The sequence below is a fragment of the Artemia sp. Qi Xiang Cuo genome, chromosome 2 (genome assembly GCF_049724085.1).
Source record: "Artemia sp. Qi Xiang Cuo chromosome 2, ASM4972408v1, whole genome shotgun sequence".
NCBI classification, from domain to species: Eukaryota; Metazoa; Arthropoda; class Branchiopoda; order Anostraca; family Artemiidae; genus Artemia; species Artemia sp. Qi Xiang Cuo.
In genome coordinates this window covers 55,219,749-55,242,575 of record NC_142795.1, presented here as the reverse complement: position 1 = coordinate 55,242,575, position 22,827 = coordinate 55,219,749, and the positions used below count along the sequence as shown (strand labels likewise).

At 33.3% G+C, this 22,827-nt stretch overlaps 1 protein-coding gene across 1 annotated transcript in view; it reads right to left on the bottom strand.

Annotated features, from left to right (window-relative positions):
• Nucleotides 1-215: 215 nt before the first annotated feature.
• LOC148955385 (proteasome assembly chaperone 1-like) overlaps nt 216-22,827 on the bottom strand; it is a 42,345-nt gene continuing 19,733 nt past the window's right edge. Inside the window, exons 3-5 of the mRNA XM_089101939.1 lie at nt 10,103-10,305; nt 4,970-5,079; nt 216-526 (exon numbers count right to left, since the gene is read on the bottom strand). Coding sequence (XP_088958065.1) covers nt 250-526; nt 4,970-5,079; nt 10,103-10,305 — 590 coding nt within the window. The 3' untranslated portion in view covers nt 216-249. The remainder of the gene's footprint in view (nt 527-4,969; nt 5,080-10,102; nt 10,306-22,827) is intronic.

Here is a 22,827-nt window from a genome sequence, read left to right as displayed (position 1 = left end):
ATTTTTGCTCCCATAAACGACAACTTGTATATTTGATAAAAATATGTTTTTTTGGTAAATATATATCCAAAAGCTGTAACTTTCTGGAATACCAAAGTTTCTTTCCTTGTAGGTTCTTACTACCATTTTTTCTTTATACAAAAATCACTTTATACTGTCTGACAAAAGGATAAAAGGGACGGGCGCTCATCGATTTAATAATTAAAACATTCATACTATGTTTGGGAAAGTCTTTTATTTGATAGAAAATTACATAAACATCTGTCCACCTTCACAACTTAATGCGCGATCAACATGAACATTAAAAAATACATGACCACCAGAAATGTTGCCAATATGATGTCGCAACCGTTCCCATCCTATGGAGTCCACAGACATTGTATCAACATACAAGACAAGGCTTAGGGCGCTAATGTTCATGCAATGACATTTGGAAAGGATAGATGCCGTGATACCTTGAAGAATATTCGGCTGCTCTAATGGTTTCGAGGACACTTTCTTCTTGTATGAAGAAGTATTCAAGGATCTGAAATACGGAAAAAGAAGTTATTATTAAGGACAGAGTTTGTATGAGACAACGATCAGAGCTCACACGGTTTTCAACCTGAATCGGTTTCATTTTACCATTTGGACTCTTAGCCCCCCTCCAAAATCTGGATTTTTACCATTTAATTAACCAACAAAGCTTTTTTTTTGTACAAACTACTGAAAATATATTCATAGGATATTTGGGCCCAACACTTTAAAAGTCTGTAAAATACGAAAAAAAAAAAATGATCTTTGCCATTTAGACCTCATTTTCAAAAGTAAAATCAGAATTGATGTACTAGCATTGACTTAGTAAAGAGTAATGTATCCTCCATGTATTATTCTCTTCCCTTGCTACTTCATAAGGATGAGATGGTCGTAGACCCTTGGGAGATGGCTCATTCATTTGGAAGTCAAAGGTTCGAATGCCCTATTTAGGGACCAAGTTCATGAAGGGCAATTAGCCTTATTTCCGGGCCCTTTTTCTCCAGGACACTTCCTTATGACATTGGATTAAATTTTTCACATAAAGATTTTCTAAAAAAAAAGTTAAGAAGTCCAGTAAATATGATTCTGGGGATGACATGACCCAGTTCCGGGTGCAAGCATCTTAAACCATGTGAGTTGCCCATTGTTCACAAGAGATAATTATAATAGAAAAGGTGAGTAGGTTTAGTCTTAGCACTGCGATCGGCTTGAAACTTTTAGAGAGGCCTTTAAATAAGCAAAAATGATTTTCTTTCTAATCATTTGAAAATTTAAATCTGCAATTCCCTGGAACCCCAATGCAACATTGGGGTTCTAGGGTTAACACACGAACAATTAGATATATAGCATCCCCAGCTACGAGCAAAGACAATTTTTTCTTAAGGGGGGGGGGATAACCAAAAACAAATGTATAGAAAAAGTAAAAAAGAAGTGGCAAGAAATTCAAGAAAATTAAGGAATTGTAGGGGGGACGTGCCCCCCCCCCACCGAGAAAATAAGGAGGCTTAAAAAAGGGCAGAATTTTTTTCATCGATCAGCTGAAAACTTTTATCATTTATTCCTTGAAGTCCTATGTAAAAAATAACTGTTCACCCAAAAATACTGCCCAAAAGAGGCCAGAAAGCTTTTTTACGACTGGCTTGAAGCCTATGTTGGCAAGTTCTTGGGCTAAACCGACCTTGAAGACAAAAACAGGAAACGGTTTTGGATTCACCCGAAAATGGGGTCCTTAAAAAGCAGAAAAACATTTATTTTCTTTTTCAAATGGCTTGAAATGGAAATTCGTAAGATTCTCGACCAACAGAACCCTAACCACAACACACTTATGTTGTTTAAGAAACTGACTTCCCAAAAATTGATCAAGAAAACTGATCAAAAAACATTGTTTTACGATCAGCTTGGAACTTACACTATCAAAAAATAGGTCCAAAAAAGGCCAAAGAATTACTTCCTCAAATGGCTTGAAAAACATCAATTTGGAAATTATTGAGTGTATAGACAGGGCAAAAGGAAACAGCTAACTGTGAAAGGAAAATATTGGCTGTGACGCAAAAATTGCGTCACTAGGAAATGTAATCCATTCGTCACACAAAAATTCGATTTTTTTGTTAACTAATCGGCCATATGTTATGTTGATGGGACTAAGAAAGAGAATCTCAACGAAAAAAAAAATTATTGACTCCAAAAAATAATTTGAGTCATTTATTTGCATCACCCGAAATCTTTTTAAGAGATAGACACATTGAACAATTTTGAAATGATTTAGAAATACATTTATTTAAGGCAGGAGCTGTTAGGACGAAACAGAACAAGAAAAAGCTCTTTAAAATCAAATGTTGGGTAATATACGTCTATAATCAAGGGTGTCTTTAGAATAGGGGTCAGGATTGCTTGGACCCCATTAATGACCCAATATTAGTACGATTTTCAATACATTTGATTGAAAATATCCATTCCAATCTATTTCAAAGTGTATAGCAAAAATCATTAGGAGATTATAGTATAAATCTAAGGCTGGTCTACAATTTTGGCCTAATAATAAAACTTTATCTGAAATCTTAATTGCAATCTCACATTCTAATTCTCAAGCAAAAAAAGCTGAAAATTTTGACAAATAATCCTAAAATAACAAATAATAAAACTGTAAGCTAAAAAAATGAACAGAAATTAATTTTTAAAAAATTACGAAAGATGCTTTCCAAATAAAAGAAAAGAGCAATATCGATATCTAAAACGTACGGAAATAAATAATATAAAGTCAAAATTGAAAAGACAGAAATCATCATGAATAATAAAGTCATATTTTTAAACGACAGCTATCATTATGGATGAATGGATGAAACCCAAAACGAACAAAAATTAAAATAAGTAACCTAGTCAAGCTTGATACAAACATAAAGTAGATTGCTCCTTCACCATCGATTAATGAAATAGTTGTCAGTCCCTCAAAACTTACAAAAATTTTGTATGATAAGTTTATGATAAGTTTTTGTATGATAAGATTTAGATGATAAGTTTATTAAAAACCACCTCAAAATGTAATGTTTGTCCTTAAAATAAAATTCATTTACTATTTTCTATATAATATCAAAATGCGCCATTTACACATGCTAACGCTTGGCCCTAAAGAGTAAAATATAGCACGATCTACCTTCTTATTTCTGAAATTTCCACGCATACAAGATAAGGCCACGTTGCTTTGCTTCTAAACATAAAACTTATCAACTATTCCCGATGTACGTATTTTATGGCAAACATAATCTGACTTAAAATCTATCATTACTTTGCATTATTACTTATTACTGTTCCCCAAGTACATTACGATCACAAACTTTAGTGCTTTAGACAAACTTAAGTACCTTGAAATTTATCGGACAGGAATAAAAGGTAGAGAAGTATGTAGCCCCTCGTCCCTGAAGATAGACAAGCTGCATTTCTTGTTTACAAATCACTTTTTGTGATCTATGAATAATCCCCGAATAATAAAACTTCAAAGCCAACTAGTACCAGAGCTGTAACCGTTGGTGGTCCTAAAATTTCTTGATTAACGTCTCCTTTTTCTCTGATTTAGTGCTGGAATGACTTGTACGTCGTTTCCCCTCCTTTACAGGCCAAGGAGCCATTGTGGAGATTAGCACTTTGTATACATTGTAAATTTAAATAATTATGTTTAATTATTATGAATAAATTTTATTTTATCTTGGCTGTAGTATACCAAATCTCAAGTGAATGCACTCCGGCGCGGAAGGTAGGCGGTGATCAGAAGAGACAGACGAATCTGAAAATTCACCCACTCTGTCCCCATGGCTCAAACTTACTTGTCCATAAGAATCAAGCAGATCTGAGTACTTCCCTATAAAGGTCAGAGAGGGGATTAGACATCTGAATATTGCCATTCTCAGTTCCTGACGGTCCTTGACACTTGCCCAACACCAACGCTCTGGCCTTAAGAAGGTTTACCGGGCAGTAGCCGTACTTCTGTTTGTGGCAATCTCCGTTCTTTTAAGTTTGAATTTATTGTTCATTTTAATTTCTGTTTGTATTAGGATTCATTTATTGATCTATAGCGGATTTAATATCTTTAATTTTGATTTTATTGTTCGTTTTAATTCCTCTTCGTTTTGGAGCTCGTTCGCTTAAGTTTGAACTATTATAAGCTATGACTATTTCTGTTCAGCGTTTAAACATTTTTAAAAATCTGTTCGCAGAAGCAATGCGTAATCGGGGTTACTTCTCTACATAATCTCTTTGACGATTGACTTTTTTTTATCAATGAACAAGCTTTGTAATACCCTCTTTATGAAATGTCACCACCAAGGATTTTGAAGGAGCTGCGAAAGTTTCCCTGAGCTCTTCATCAGTTTTGAAGCACTGCCCCGGAACTCAATTCTTGAATTTAGGGGAAATAACAGGCGATGAGTCTTGAGCTCAGTACGATACTCCCGAACCGAAACAACAATCACAGCAACAGAAACACAATATTCCTCAAATCACCCCCCAAAAAATTCAAACAAACATTTAACAACAGAATGATTGTAGGAACTGTTTTTGGGATTAGAAATTGATGGAAACGGCAACAATACCTAGTTCAGGTTCTTATCATAAAAATTTTGACAACTGAGGAGTTATTCAAAACGGAAGAGGATTCTGTAATTGTTCTGACATATGACGATGGCCATCCTCACAAGACTCATGTAACCCTACTACTCCTTGAATGATTTAAATGTGACATTCCCGAACATCCACAATATAATAGTCATGACTTAGCACTGAGTAACATCCATCTTCTCCCTGAATTGCAGAATAGGATTGAGGGAGAGGGAATGCTTCCAACCTAACGAGGAGCTCAAAGCAACCGTCACCATATTGAATATGTCTCCCCATAAAAGCTAGATTTATCAGAAACTCAAAATCTTTTCCGAGGAGAATAATAAAATATAATTGATATTATTACCTTACAAAAGGAGCCACAGATTCTTCAGAAGCAATTCCACATTGATGAGTTGCAGCTGGCAACGCGGCCGAAGTAATAAATGTTGGGTTTGCGCTTGCAAAATTAAAGATCTGTAACAAAATGTCTAAAATAAATGTTTGTACTTTGAACAATATTCGTATGTCATTAACAAATCCTCATTCGATTTTACAGTTTAGTCAACAAAACAGAAAGTTTGTGCTTTTTATTCATATTTATGCCGATGGCACACGCAAGGACGTGAAAGCGAAATTGTCCTATTGCTTGAAAGTCACAGCGGGAAAGATGCGATTGAAGATTTTGAACGCTCCTTATCGAACGCTCCATTATCTAGCTAAAAAAAACTGTTTTAGCTAGAAAAAAAAACAGTTGGAGCCAATTGTGTATTTTTTTTGTGGTGGTTTTATTTGTTTTTAATCTTGTTCTTCTTGTGTTTCTCTCGTTCTGAAGACGCCTTGTTTTGATACAGGTGAAATATCCACGACGTTTTACATTTTTCGTCTTTTTTCTCCACTGGCCGCAGGCTCGTTTGTTGTTTTTTTTTTCACTGAGATTTTTCCCTCTGTTGGTTTTTTCTTGTGAAAGGAGGGGGATTTAGCGAAGAAGTATTTAATTACTGCCTTTATAAAAGTCACTATACAGTCAAAAATACACATTTTATTGAACTTCTTTGGGTTTCGGGGGTAAGAAGAATTAAAGCCTTCACGAAAGCACATACAGGGTCTCGCATTCAAAAATGATTAACTCTGGCAAGGTGATAGAAGGCATCAATGTGAATCGATTTCACCCAGCCAGATGTCTAGGAGTCGTTTAATATTAAGTGCATTTACGGGCTCGCATTCTTGTCATCAAGATAAATGAGATTTCTCATTAAGTATCTAGCATACTTAATTTTAGAGGGAGTACATGTTTTTAATACATTACTCTGTTAAACATATTAAAATGTAAATATTTATCTACTCGGCTTTATTATCTTTTTAGAACACACTAACTTATATGATAAGCCCCAAAATTTAATTCTTCGACAAAGCTTTTCTCTAATTTCCTAAAAAAGATAAATAAATCTCATTTTCATAAATAAGATATTTTGCAAAAATTGTTTTGTAAAGATTATTCCTTGCCCATAAAACTTTTACTAATAAAGGCTATTATTTCGGTCTACTTTTAGTACCCAAAGGGTGTTTTATTTTTCGAGGGAGGGGACAGACGGGACGCATTCCTTCTCACCTTTTATAGGATGAAAATAAACTAGGAAGTAAATAAATGATAACTTACACTATTTAAAACCGTTCACAATTAGTTGAGCCTTTCAGAGGCCAAACAAAATGGCCGCACTTTTCAGTGCTTTAAGGTTTTTTAGCATCAAAGAACTTGGAAAAACTTTTAACTTAGTATTTTCATCGACATGTATCTCTGTAATACCGAATAACATCAATAAATTTAGTACATACATGAACTTTACTTTAATAATTAATCGAACACGTAAGCAAATCAAACGATTCGTTATAACGAACTGTAAGTGAGGATCGATGCTACTTAACATTAACTAAAACTCAATAACGGATATTTTGATATCAATATATACATAAAGAGAATTAGCTTATATGCTGATTGGCTTATTAGCTGGAGAGGTATGGGCGGGCTTGGAAGGTAAGGGTGGGAAGGGGCTAAGGTTGGGCTGGGAGGGCAGGGTATGGGAGGGGTGGGGTATTTGAGTATTGAAGAGTGATGGAGACTGGATTTGTTATTATTATTTTTCCTTTTTTCATATATATAGGTTAAAGTGTATTTGTTTTTGGTTTACTTATAAAAGTTTTAATTAAATAGTTGAGGTTTAAGTAAATAGTAGAGTTAATAGGTAAGTAGTTACGTGGACTTTAGCGCAACTTCAAACCCTCATAGGTTTTCTCCAGAGCTGAAGTGTTGTTTAATTTGTTTATTTATTTGTGAATGTGGATTAATAAACTTATGAACTTAACTTATTTATGATTCCAAATGTTTAACATTCATTATTTAAGATGGAAGTTTTACCCCTCGAAGGCTACGAGCCTGAGAAAATTTACCTGATCAAACAGTTCGTGGTAACGAACTGTAAGTAAGGAGCGACCCGGCTCTAGAAAACGGGATTTTGATACCAATATATACATCAAAAGAATCAGATTTTAATGCTGATTTCAAATATATAAGTTTCATCAAGTTTAGTCCTCCAACCCATCAGAAGTTACGCGCCTGAGATAATTTGGCTGATTTTCGAAAAAAGGGGGAAAGACCCTCTAAAGTTATAGAACCTTAATGAAAATCACACCATCATATTCAGCGTATCAGGGAGACCTACTGTAGAGGTTTCAAGCTCCTATCTACAAAAATTTGGAATTTTTCATTTTTTGGCAGAAGAAATATCACGGATGCGTGTTTATTTATTAAGTTTTTATGTTTTGTTTTGTTGTTGTTTTTTTCCAGGGATGAACGTATTGATCGAGCGATCATAAAATATCACAGGCGGGCTCATTCAAACGGAAATGGGAGTCCCTTGTGCCCTTATTATGGGACAAAAAATTGAGAGGTAACTAGGCTCTTTTCCACACCCATTCTTTCCCAAAGCCATTCAATCGTTATATTGAGATTGCTATTTTGTTCAGCAGGGTCAGAAATATGACAAATGTGTCTGTCAGAAATAATGAACTCCCTGAAGTCCTCAGGGGGAGGGCTGAGAGTTATGAGCTTTACCCAATGTTAACATATAGTATTGGTTATTAGGAAGTATACAGACGTTTTCAGGGGGGATTTTTTCTGGTAGTGGGGGGGGTGTGGGTCGGGGGTTATGTGGGAACATCTTTCCATGGAGGAAGTTTTCATGGGGGAAGGGACATTGCTATGAAGGGGGCGCCGGATTTCCCAGCATTATTTTAAAAAAACGATCAGAAATTGAATAAAAAACAACAAGTTTTTCAACTGAAAGTAAGGAGCATTATCAAAAATTAAAACGAACATAAATATTACGTAAATGATTGGGTTCACCCCCTAGTCAATACCTCGCTCTTTAAGCCAAAGATTTTTTAGTACTTTCATAAGAGCTATTGGTTCTAATTGACGGCCTTTGTGATTAAGGGATCATTTTTAAAGAATTGGAACAAAATTCGAACTTTAGCTTAAAGAGCAAGGTATTGACTCGGGGGCGAACCCCCTAATATACGTATTAAAAATATATGAATATAGATGTTCATTACGTAAGTTAATTCGTAAGTTACTTATATTTATTACTAATAAAAACGTTCGTAAATAAAATTAAACAAGTTTCGAGAAAGCCATTTAACCAAATAAAAGCAAAATTAATATGCAAATTTTGTTTTAATTATTCATGTACGGTGAGCCAAAATCAAAACCTGCATTAATTCAAAAACGTCCAAAAATTGTATAAAATACAAGTTTTTTTAACTGAAAGTAAGGAACGACCTTAAAAACTTAAAACGAACATAAATTATTCCGTATATGAAAGGGGCTGTCCCCTCCTCAACGCTTCGCTCTTTACGCTAAAGTTTGACTTTCTCACAACTCTATTTTTTAAACAATAAAAAACTTTAGCGTAAAAAGCAAGGCGTTGAGGACGGGACAGCCCCTTTCATGTACGGAATAATTTCTGTTCGTTTTAAGTTTTAACGTCGTTCCTTACTTTCAGTTAAAAAAATTGTTTTTTTTTATTTAATTTTCGAAAAGATCAAACAGTCGATTCGTTGACTAAAAGTCAATGAATCTTAATGAAAATCAAACCATCAGATTCAGCGCATCAGAGAATCCTACTGTAGAGGTTTCAAGCTCTCATCTTCAAAAATGTGAAATTTTGCTTCTTTTGTCAAAAGAAAGATCACAGATGCGTGTTTATTGGTTTGTTTTCCCCAGGGGTGATCGTTTCGAACCCGTGGTCTTGGAATATCGGGAGAGGGCTCACTTGAACGAAAATTAAAATTCCTAGTGGCCTTTTAAGTGACCAAAAATATTGGAGGGCAGCTAGCCCCCCTCTCACGCTCCCCTTTTCACCAAAGTAGTTTGATCAAAATTTTGTTCACCATAGTTGAAAGGTCCAATAACTATACGTTTAGAGATGACATGACCCCCACAGGCCCTGGGGAAAGGTCTTTAAGTTATGAAATTTGCCCATTGTTTACGTATAGTATTTGTTATTGGGAAGTATGCATACATTTGTCAGGTGGGAAGGAGGGTGAATGTTTTGCTGGAGGATTTCCCACGGGAAAGGAAGTTTGCGGGGGGTGGATTTTTCAGAGGAAATTTTGCACTGGGAGAATTTGCCAGAATTCCTATACGAAATTCTTTTTATTTGTCTCACTTTGCCTTTGCCAACTCAATTTTACACGTCGAGACGTTAATGGTGATTGTCCGGGGTAAATTTTCACCGGGATTGAATATTCTAGAGGATCTTTCTGTGGAGAAAAGCCAGATTTCCCAGCATTATTTGAAAACGATCAGGAATTCAATAAACAAACAAACGAGTTTTTCAACTGAAAGTAAGGAGCAACATTAAAACTTAAAACGAACAGAAATTATTATGTACATGACAGGGGTCGCCCCCTCCTTAATACCTCTCTCCTACGCTAAAGTTTGAATTTTGTCCCAACTCTTTAAGAATGACTCCTGAGACACGCGGATCGTTTAATTAGAGCAATAAGAAGCATTTTTAAAAGTACAAAAAAATAGCGTGAAGAGCGAGGTATTAAGGAGGGAGCAGCTTCTTCCTCTTCCTCTCCCATTGTAAAATTGCTCCTTCCTTTCAGTTGAAAAAAACTTATTTTCTTTATTTAATAGCAGCAAGGCCCTTGACCCTTCTTTCGCCAGATAACAAGTGCGTTAGTAGCTTTCCATTGCTTGTTGTATGAGCTTTAAGTCCAGTAAAAACACGGTTTTGACCCGGCATTTGAGTAGCAGAAACATTTCTGGCACTACAATATTAAAAAATTGCTTAATAGCACATCAAGATTTACTGGACTATTAATCAATTTTGCATATTAGCAGTCCAGCAAGAGCTCACCTTTAATACGTCCTAAGTTAACCCCACCCTGTTATATAGCGGCAACACATGCATAGAGTATAATTTCTACTTACGCTATTAGTGAAGTCATAAAACGCCTCTTCCAAAAGATCTTCGCCAGTAAATAATACACAGGTAGAAGCGTCTATCTGATAGATTTCCGACGGTTCAAGAAATTTCTGTCTAAAATCGCAGCTTTCAAGATATTCTTTGGGTTTGATGGGTCTACATGTAAAAGTTGCAACCTTCTCGTATCTCAGAAAGGATTTTTTCAGTGCTTAAAAAAGAATAAAGAACAATAGAAAAGAAAATTAAAACGAAGTAAGTCGTCATAATCAGCCCTGCTAAGTCACAAAATATAGGAAGAAAGGAAAACTCCTCGGGATTTTTTTTTTAAAGATGAAAATTTTTTTCAATTCAAAATCTAGGCAGAGAGGGACAAAATCTAGTCGGAATCTTGAAGGGGAGTTCTTCGCAAGGAGGAATTTTCCACAAGGGAATTTCCAGGGAGAAAATTTTCATTGGATGTACTTGCTTTTAAGATCACAGCAACGCGCTCGCTTATATATATATATATATATATATATATATATATATATATATATATATATATATATATATATATATATATATATATATATATATATATATATATATATATATATATATATATATATATATATATATATATATATATATATATATATATATATATATATATATATATATATATATATATATATATATATATATATATATATATATTTCTTGAAAATGAATATACAGAAATATATTTTCCAGAATCTAGTCACTAGTATCTACAGTCACAAGTAGTTACAATCTCAAGTAGTCGCAGTCGGAGATGCAAGTAGTTACAGCGACAGCCACGAGTAGTCACAGTCGCAGCCAAAAGTAGTCACATTAGCCGTCACAAGTATTGGTAGCCCCAGTCGGAAGTAGTCTTAGTTGACATCGCAAACAGTCACACTTTTAAGTGGTCCTGACAGTTTCAATTTAATGCCCTTAGCCACTACTAAGATATTGCGGATACGTCTTTTTGATAACCTGGATGCACATAGTACCTTTTGTTTTAGCTTAACATCCCTCTCAACATTCTCTGAAGTTTAACCCTAGTATACTTAGCCTTTTCTGACTCACCCAGGATGAAACTGCTCTCCACCTTTTCCAATGATAAATTCTGCATGTAAACTATGGGCAGATTGCCGTATTTACAGCCCTTTCCCAGGGGGCGAGGAGGGTGCTTTGGCCGGCTATGTTATCCACAGAGGCATAGTTATTAGACCTTTTGACTGTTTTGAACGAAGTGGCTATTTCAGAATTTTTTATCTTAAGATAGAAAATATGGTTGTATTGATTATTAATTCTAAACTTTATTATTTTATTATTATTATTTTTTTTTCTGCTTGAAATTTAACGCAACAGTTTCACAACCAAGTAAACCTAAACCGGAAACGAATTTGGTTGCATTGATTGCTGACATTTCATTTTCATTTAAAAAAACAAAACAAATCAGAACTCTTTTTAATAAATCAGCTCAAAATGCATATATTTAAATAAGCAAGGAGTAAAATAACAAAAAAAGCACAATAAAATAACAAAATAACAATATATTATAACAAAATGATCAAGGAATATTTGTTGGCATTCAAGGTTATAACAGAATGGGGTTAGGATTAATTGAGCCCTTTGGAAGGACAAAAATTATGCCGATTTTCAACCCATTTATCTGAATAATATTCTTCCTACCCATCTATCTAAATTTTTATACAAAATAAAAATCTTAATTCTTAAAATCTAAGCAGAAAAAATTGAACACAACTTTACAGACATTCCTATAATCAACCAATCAAAGACGAGCAGAAATAAATTCAAATACTAATTTTAAATTGGTTCGCAGACTTATCTTCCTATTCTTCCAAACTTTTTTCAACTGTAAAAAAAAAAAAAAAAAAAAAAACACCCCGGGCCATAGTTATTCTACTTTTAACATCTTAACTGCACCCGCCGTCTTTACTAGTATTGCTACTTAGGTAAGTGAAGCTGTCCATTTGATTGATCTTCTTGCTACCTAAAATCTCCTCTTTACCTTCACTCATTCTCAGTCTTAGCGACTTAATGCGACACCAGCAACTAACCTCATTTCCCACCTTAACCACAGCTAGTTATTCTCGTACAGAGTACTAATTATCTTCATATATTTATCTGATATACCATACAAGGATAGGATCTTCGCTAGAGATATTCTATCGGCTGAATCAAACACTTGCTCATAATCAATATGACTGAGGACTAGTGTGCAAGACGTAAATTACCACAAGGTAAGTTACCATTAACTTACCCGGTAATGGTAAGTTTTAGGTCAAACTTACGGGTAATTTTCATAAGTTGTAAGTTTAAGTTTTTTGATGAACAAAAATGTTCTCAACTGAAACAAATCCATCCCTAAGGGAGTTACCACTACACTAAAACCTATCGTAAAAAAATGTTCATTCATCAGATTCAATGCATGAGTAGTAAGCTATCTAGTACTTTCACCAGTGATTGCGTAATATGCCTTACCACGGGCCAGGCATCTATATATTTGAACCCTACGCCTAAGGCATAGATATGTGTGTGTACTTTAAACGAATTGGGGTTACCAGGGTCATTTAATACCGGTCCTATTAAGGACAAGTTTTTCTGACGTATATTTATACTTAATTATATACAAGTTTGTTTTTTTTATGTTAAATCCGTGGTCATTCATATGTAATTTTATTTGTAGGTTTTTTTTTTTAAAACTTTTCTTGTCGTTTAACGGGTTTCTTGAATATTAATATTACTTTTATTTACAAGGTTAATTAATTATTTAGTTTACGAGATTTGAGATTTTTTTTCAAAAAGGTATTAGCGTAAGTGTATTGCGATGCTTAAGAATGTCTCACGGGTAATTAAAGAATGGGGTGCTTACATCAGATACTTAATAGATTTGACGCTTACAAGAGACATTGCTAGAGTCAAATATATTTGGTGTTGGTGATATTATGACCCTCCAAGTCCCCTGGGGAAAGGGCTACACAGTGTATCGGTATCGGACGTATTATTTTTGGGCGTATTGGTATCGCAGGTATCTATACAGATTTTTAGTAGCTCGTATAAAAGATATTACTAATATCTACGTTCTTCCTATAAATTCAACCATCAGCAACTTCAAAACGGCACTAAAAACGGCACTTTTGGTGCAATGTCTCAAGTGGAAAAGCTGGGGCTAGTGGACTACCAGCACTTTTAGATTGACGTTTAATGGCTCATTCGAAAAGCTAATGCTCGTATCTACGTGATTTTTATCATTTATACCATAACTTAAAAAAATAATTTTGATTTCAATTATTATTTTGATAAAATAAAAAAAAACAAGTTTTTTTAAATTAAAGCAACCCGCGACGGTAAAAATTAGACCTAACAGAAATTATTATTTATATTAAAGGGGATGTGGCCGCCTACAAGCATATATATTTAATATAATGTTTTTTATTTTTTTAAAAAAATTTGTATGTTTAAATTAACAAATTTTCTAAAAACTAGTGGTGTTGAGGGAGGGGCAGCCCCATTCATATACAGAATAATTTCTGTTCGTTTTAAGTTTTAACGTCGTTCCTCACTTTAAGTTAAAAAAAAACTTGTTTTTATTTATTTAATTTTTGAACGTTTTTGAATTAATGTGGATGGTATGGAAAAACGGTACTTGTTAAATATTCGGGTAAACATACGACTAAGAAACGCTTCACTATAAATAAGGCTATCGTGTTTTTCCGAACTTTCTAGGGCGGTGGTAACTATTTAGTTTAAATAATTCTAGGAGGACTTGAGTTTTTTGGCTGGTCTGGAAAAATGGTACTTGTTAAATATTCGGGTAAACCTACGACTAAGAATCTCTTCACTATAAATACGACTATCCTGTTTTTCCGAACTTTCTAGGGCAGTGGTAACTATTTAGTATAAATAATTCTAGGAGGAATTGAGTTTTTTGGTTGGTATGGAAAAATGGTACTTGTTAAATATTCGGTTAAACATACGACTAAGAAATGCTTCACTATAAATAAGGCTATCTTGTTTTTCCGATTTTTCTAGGTGGGTGTAACTATTTAGTTTAAATATTTCTAGGAGGAATTGAGTTTTGTGGATGGTGTTGAAAAATGGTACTTGTTAAATATTCGGATAAACATACGACTAAGAAACACTTCACTATAAATAAGGCTATTGTGTTTTTCTGAAATTTCTAGGGCGGGGGTAAGTATTTAGTTTAAATAATTCTAGGAGGAATTGATTTTTGTGGCTGGTGTGGAAAAATGGTACTTGTTAAATATTCGGATAAACATACGACTAAGAAACGCTTCACTATAAATAAGGCTATTGAATTTTTCTGAGCTTTCTAGGGCGGAGGTAACTATTTAGTTTAAATAATTCTAGGAGGAATTGATTTTTTTGGATGGTTTGGAAAAATGGTAATTGTTAATTATTCGGGTAAACATACGACTAAGAAACACTTCACTATAAATAATGCAATCGTGTTTTTCAGAACTTTCTAGGGCGGTGATAACTATTTAGTTTAAATAATTCTAGGAGGAATTGAGTTTTATGCATGGTATAGAAAAATGGTACTTGTTAAATATTCGGGTAAACATACGACTAAGAAACTCTTCACTATAAATAAGGCTATAGTTTTTTTCCGATTTTTGTAGGCGGGTGTAACTATTTATTTTAAATAATTCTAGGAGGAATTGAGTTTTTTGGATGGTGTGAAAAAATGGTACTTGTTAAATATTCGGGTAAACATAAGACTAAGAAACGCTTCACTATAAATAAGGCTATTGTATTTTTCTGAACTTTCTAGGGCGGGGGCAAGTATTTAGTTTAAATAATTCTAGGAGGAATTGATTTTTGTGGCTGGTGTGGAAAAATGGTACTTGTTAAATATTCGGATAAACATACGACTAAGAAACGCTTCACTATAAATAAGGCTATTGTATTTTTCTGAACTTTCTAGGGCGAGGGTAACTTTTTAGTGTAAATAATTCTAGGAGGAATTGAGTTTTATGGATGGTATGGAAAAATGATACTTGTTAAATATTCGGGTAAACATACGACTAAGAAACGCTTCATTATAAATAAGGCAATCGTGTTTTTCCGAACTTTCTAGGGCGGGGGTAACTATTTAGTTTAAAGAATTCTAGGAGGACTTGAGTTTTCTGGATGGTAGAGAAAAATGGTACTTTTTATATATTCGGGTAAACATACGACTAAGAAACACTTCACTATAAATAAGGCTATCGTTTTTTTCCGAACTTTCTAGGGCGGGGGTAAGTATTTAGTCAAAATAATTCAAGGATGAATTTATTTTTATGGGTGATACGGAAAAACGGTACGTATGAGGGGGGGTCAAGTATTTAGTTCAAATAATTCTAGGAGGAATTGATTTTTGTGGTTGGTATTGAAAAATGGTACGTGTCGAGTATTTGAGTAAATATACGACTAAGAAACGCTTCACTATAAATAAGGCTACTGTGTTTTTCTTGACGTGCCTACTTAGGTAATAATGGATCATTTAATATTTTTTCTAATGTATATGTTTTTCTTAAGAAATTCCCACCGGAGGTTTTATGACTCCTCCCCACAATGAATTCAGATGGTTTTAGGACTCATCTCACTATTCATAACTCCATTCAACCTTGAGCGAAGGTATAAAAGTTTGATGAACTATTTCTCTACTTAACAAGTAACTTAATAGCCTCCAAGATGATAGGACTGTATGACACCAAATTTATAGGATTAAAAAAATCATCTTGTGGTGTTATATTTGAATGTGCTTTTTTATTATTGTCTATGGATATCGAAGAAATTGACTCTTATCATTGGATAGTGAACTATAATCTGTTTGAGTATGATAAAAGCTTGTGGAGTACTACATTACGTTATATAAACAGACTAGGATTCTATGATAGAGTGATTACACCACTTAATAATGCTGGTCAGGAACTGAGAAATGTTCAGGAGGAAGTCAGTGAAATTTGCAGCTTTTTCTGGGTTGAAGCACTCTACGTAAAGGGCAATGTACCTACATATAAAGTTTTAATTCAAAAGTGTGATCTTAGGATTCCACTTTTCAATCTAGAAGAGTTTAGGGGTCCTAAATTTGAAGGGGGTTATCACCATCCTGAAGACGAGGTCAGGCTCTTCGCACAGTGGATACCTAAGAACATACCTGATCGTGATAAATCCATAAGACATGGTAAAAAAAAAACTATTCTATATCATGGGATCATCGATTCTGGATGTTGAAGTGTGAACTCTAAGTACTATTTTTATGTAAATATGTAGTGTTGTATTTTTTTTTCTCAAAAAATATGTTAGTAAGTTTAGGCAATAAATATATTTAAGCTTAAACCGTCTTTATTCTTTAGAATAGTTTTATTCTTTTCATTAAATTATGAAGAAATTGTAAGTAAGTAACAATAGCTTTCTTGAATTCACTTCCTGGACACAATACAGATATTTAATTCAAGAGATCATAATAAAATCGCAAGTAAGTAATAAAGTCTTTATTGTTTTCACCTATTGGATACACAATACTGAAATTTCATTCAAGAAATTATGAAGGAATTGTAAATAGGTAACACACTCATTCTTGAAGTCACCTCTTGTATACACAATACAGAAATTTCATTTAAGAAATTATCAAAAATTGTAAGTAAGTAGCAAATTCTTGCTTGAATTCGCCTCCTGGATAAATAAAAAAATAAATTTCATTCAAGAAATTATGACGAAATTCTAAGTAAGCAAAAAACCCACACAATACTGAAATTTCATTAAAGAAATTATGAAGGAATTGTAAATAGGTAACACGCTCATTCTTGAGGTCACCTCTTGTATACACAATGCAGAAATTTCATTTAAGAAATTATCAAAAATTTTAAGTAAGTAGCAAATTCTTTCTTTAATTCGCCTCCTATTAAAAAAAATGTAAGTAAGTAACAAATTCTTTCTTTAAGTCACCTCTTGGATTCACAATACATAAATTTCATTAATTAAATTATTAAAAAATTATAAGTAAGCAGCGAATTCTTTCTTGAATTCACATGCTTGATAAACAAAAATCAGGAACTGAGAAATGTTTAGGAGGAAGTCGGTGAAATTTTCAGTTTTTTCGGGGTTGAAGCACTCTACGTACAGGGCAATGTACCTACAGATAAAGTTTTAATTCAAAAGTGTGATCTTAGGATTCCACTTTTCGATCTAGAAGAGTTTAAGTGTCCTAAATTTGAAGGGGGTTATCACCGTCCTGAAGACGATGTTAGGTTCTTCGCACAGTGGATACCTAAGAACATACCTGATCGTGATAAATCCATAAGACATGGTAAAAACTATTCTAACATGGACCATCGTATGTGGATGTTTAAGAGTGAACTCTAAGTACTATTTTTATGTAAACATTTGTTGTTGTGTTTTTTTTTCTCAAAAAAAATCTGTTAATACGTTTAAGCAATAAATATCTTTAAGCTTAACCTGTCTTTATTCTTTAGAATAGTTCTATTATTTTCATTAAATTGTGAAGAAATTGTAAGTAACAATCGCTTTCTTAAATTTGCTTCCTGGACGAAATACAGATATTTAATTCGAGAAATCATGATAAAATCGCAAGTAATTGATAAACTCTTTATTGTTTTGATATTTAATTCGAGAAATCCCAGGAATTGAATTCAAGAAAGAGTTTTCTACTTACGATACTTTGATTTTGTCAATGCTATCCCAAGTACCTGTCAATAGATGTCGATAGAGAATTTATTCATTCTTATACCTAGATTTTCTCTATGTTAACCTATCTATCCAATATATAATGTATGTAAATCCTTTTCTTACATCTCCGATGTTTTAATAGACATTCTAAACGTTCGATATGCTACCTTACTCTAAAAATAATGAACACATAACAATGTAAAGTATAATATATTTTAATGAAATAATGTCATGTAGAATTGAAAAACTTTGGACATTTTGAATCTGTTCCATAAAAAGTTGACATAGTTGACAAAGTTGACAAAGTTGACATAGCTTTATTTCATTTTTTAAGGTTAATTTAGACGAGGTTACGTGCGCGCACGTAACCTAGTCTAAATTAACCTTATAAAATTAAATAAAGCTATGTCGACCGTGCATGTCTCTCTTGATTGGTCCCGAAGAAACCAGTCTGGTTGAAAACGTGGAGTTTTCGTACTGCTCACTTTTTGCAATGTGCAGGAACCAGTGGGGAACCCCCGCTCGTTTGGAAAGCTGCCAAGGAAAGGCGAGCAAATAGTATGTAGTTTCGAAATGTGTTTAATCATTTTTCTTGAATGAAGTATCTATACTGTATATTCAAGAGGAGCTCAGTGACTCCTCCCCGGAAAGACTGCTCCCTGGCCGGTTATCGACACTGCCTAGTTTATTGCATGTATTAAATCAGTATGTTTTACGCAGTGGAACGATAAACACATAACTAATATCTCTAAAAAAGAGAAGATGAAGCATTTTAAGAAAGTGTGTTCAAATGATAGTGTTATTGTAGCATTGAATGCTGACAAGGAGAAGTATTTAAACTATGAAATAAGTACAAGTGGTAGTATTATCGAAACGTATGCGTGCTTTGTCATGACAGTAAGGATTTGAATTTCTTTGGAGTTCCAAAAAAATTCCACTCTTATGATAGTGGATATGCAAGATTGAGATCTCCGGAGATGATTACACTCAAAGAGAATGCCAACATAAAAATAATAGTTGATAAAGAGGGGCATCTTCTTGCTAGTGCTTGTGGTAACATGTTACCCAGTGTTAAACCATATCGGCAGCTTTCGGGTATTAGCATTCAAACGAAGGCAAAGACGAAAAGAAAGGTCTACTCTTCTACTAATATCATAAACCATATCCTGTCTACGTGCCGGAACTGCTACCTGTGTAAAAATAGTGTGATAATAGACATTGAAATTGCTAGAAAAATAAAAAGGGCATTGGCAGAAAATATCACCAAGGAATATAAAGATGAATCGATGAAAAACAAAGTACCAGCAAACGTTACTGCCATTGATCAAACAGTCAATGAATCAAATAATACCAAAGATGAAAAGCATATTGACCCTGTCGATGACACACCTATAAAAATTGTGTCTGAGTCAAAATGGAATAATGATTATTCTGCTGATTACGAACTAAGAGAAGACAACAGCTATACTATCAAGAGAGTTCATGGTGAAGCATTTTATGGAACAGATTCAAAACGTCCAAAGTTGTTCAATTCTATATGACATTATTTCATTAAAAATATAGTAGACTTTATATTGTTATATGTTCATTATTTTTAGAGTCAGCTAGCATATTGAGCGTCTAGATTGTTTATTAAAACATCGGAGATGTAAGAAAAGGATTTACATACATCATATATTGGATAGAAGTGTTAACATAGAGAAAATTTAGGTATAAAAATGAATAAATTCTCTATCGACATCTATTGACAGATACTTGGGATAGCATTGACAAAATCAAAGTATCGTAAGTAGCAAACTCTTTCTTGAATTCAACTCATGGGATTTATCGAATTAAATATCAAAACAATAAAGAGTTTATTACTTACTTGCGATTTTATCATGATTTCTTGAATTAAATATCTGTATTGTGTCCAGGAAGCAAATTCAAGAAATCGATTGTTACTTACAATTTTTTCACAATTGAATGAAAAGAAGATAACTATTCTAAATCATAAAGAAGGGTTAAGATTACAGATATCTACTTATGAAAAGTTTTAACATATTTTTTTTTTGAGAAAAAAAAACACAACAACAAATGTTTACATAAAAAAATAGTACTTATAGTTCAATCTTAGACATACACAAACTATGGTATGAGACTAGTTTTTACCATGTCTTATGGATTTATCACGATCAGCTATGTTCTTAGGTATCCACTGTGTGAAGAACCTAAACTTGTCTTCAGGACGGTGATAACCCCCTTCAAATTTAGGACACTTAAACTCTTCTAGATTGAAAAGTGGAATCCTAGGATCACACTTTTGAATTAAAACTTTATCTGTAGGTACATTGCCCTTAACGTAGAGTGCTTCAACCCCGAAAAAGCTGAAAATTTCACCGACTTCCTCCTAAACATTTCTCAGTTCCTGATTTTTGTTTATCAAGCATGTGAATTCAAGAAAGAATTCGCTGCTTACTTATAATTTTTTCATAATTTCATTAATGCAATTTCTGTATTGTGAGTCAAAGAGGTGACTTCAAGGAAGAATGTGTTACTTACTTACAATTTTTGTCATATGAGGCGAATTAAAGAAAGAATTTGCTACTTACTTACAATTTTTGATAATTTCTTAAATGAAATTTCTGCATTGTGTATACAAGAGGTGACCTCAAGAATGAGCTTGTTACCTATTTACAATTCCTTCACAATTTCTTTAATGAAATTTCAGTATTGTGTGAGTTTGTTGCTTACTTAGAATTTAGTCATAATTTCTTGACTGAAATGTGTTTTTTTATTTATCCATGAGGCGAATTCAAGAAAGAATTTGCTACTTACTTACAATTTTTGATAATTTCTTAAATGAAATTTCTGTATTGTGTATACAAGAGGTGACTTCAAGAATGAGTGTTTTACCTTTTTACAATTCCGTTATAATTTCTTGAATGAAATTTCATTATTGTGTATCCAATAGGTGAAAACAATAAAGACTTTATTACTTACTTGCGATTTTATTAGGATCTCTCGAATTAAATATCTGTATTGTGTGCAGGAAGTGAATTCAAGAATGTTATTGTTACTTACTTACAATTTCTTCATAATTCAATGAAATGAATAAAACTATTCTAAAGATTAAAGACGTGTTAAGCTTAGAGATATTTATTGCCTACGTGTATTAACATATTCTTTTGAGAAAAAAAAATACAACACGACATATTTAAATAAAAATAGTACTTGGAGTTCACACTTCAACATCAAAAAATGATGATTCCATGATATACAATAGTTTTTTTTTAACCATGTCTTATGGATTTATAACGATCAGGTATGTTCTTAGGTATCCACTGTGCGAAGAACCTAACCTCGTCTTCAGGACGGTGATAACTCCCTTCAAATTTAGGACACTTAAACTCTTCTAGATTGAAAAGTGAAATCCTAGGATCACACTTTTGAATTAAAACTTCATCTGTATCTACATTGCACTTTACGTAGAGTGCTTCAACCCCGAAAAAGCTGCAAATTTCACTGACTTCCTCCTGAACATTTCTCAGTTCCTGACCAGCATTATTAAGTGGTGTAATCACTCTATCATAGAATCCTAGTCTGTATACATAACGCAATGTAGTACTGCACAAGCTTTTATCATACTCAAACAGATTATAGTTCACTATCCAATGATAACAGTCAATTTCTTCAAGATCCATGGACAATAATAAAAAAGCACATTCAAATATAACACCAAAAGATGATTTTTTTAATCCGATAAATTTAGTGTCATACAGTCCTATCATCTTGGAGGCTATTAAGTTACTTGTTAAGTAGATAAATAGTTCATCAAACTTATAGTCCGTTGCTCAAGGTTGAATGGAGTTATGAATTGTGAGATGAGTCCTAAAACCATCTGAATTCATTGTAGGGGGGAGTCATAAAACCTCCAGTTGGAATTTCTTAAGAAAAACACATACATTAGAAAAAATACTAAATGTTCCATTATTACCTAAGTAGGCACGTCAAGAAAAACACAATAGCCTTATTTATAGTGAAGCGTTTCTTAGTTGTATGTTTACTCAAATATTCAACACGTACCATTTTTCCACACCAGCCACTAAACTCAATTCCTCCTAGAATTATTTCAACTAAATTCTTGCCCCCGCCTCGTCCGTATCGTTTTTCCGTATCACCCATAAAAATAAATTCCTCCTAGACTTATTTTAACTAAATACTTACCCCCGCCCTAGAAATTTCGGAAAAACACGATAGCCTTATTTATAGTGAGGAGTTTCTTAGTAATATGTTTACCAGAATAAATAAAACGTATCATTTTTCTAGAACCCCCACAACACTCAAGGCCTATTAGAATTATTTAGACTAAAGAGTAACAAATGCCATAGACAATTTGGAAAAACACTATATACTTATTTACAGTGAAGAGTTGCTTAGTAGTATGTTTAAACGAATATTTAACAAGTACAATTTTTCTATACCATCCATAAAACTCAATTCCTCCTATAATTATTTAAACTAAATAGTTACCCTTGCACCAGAAATTTCAGAAAAATACTTAAGCCTTATTTATAGTGAAGAGTTTCTTAGTAGTATGTTTATCCAAATATTTAACAAGTACCATTTTTCAACACCAGCCCCAAAAATAAATTCCTCCTAGAATTATTTAAACTAAATGGTTACCCCCGCCCTAAAAAGTTCAGAAAAACCCTATAGCCTTATTTATAGTGAAGCGTTTCTTAGTCTTATGTTTACCCGAATATTTAACAAGTACCATTTTTCAACACCATCCACAAAACTCAATTTCTCCTAGAATTATTTAAACTAAATAGTTACACCCGCCTAGAAAAATCGGAAAAACACGATAGCCTTATTTATAGTGAAGCGTTTCTTAGTCATATGTTTACCCGAATATTTAACAAGTACCATTTTTCTATACCATGCATAAAACTCAATTCCTCCTAGAATTATTTAAACTAAATAGTTATCCCCGCCCTATAAAGTTCGGAAAAACACGATTGCC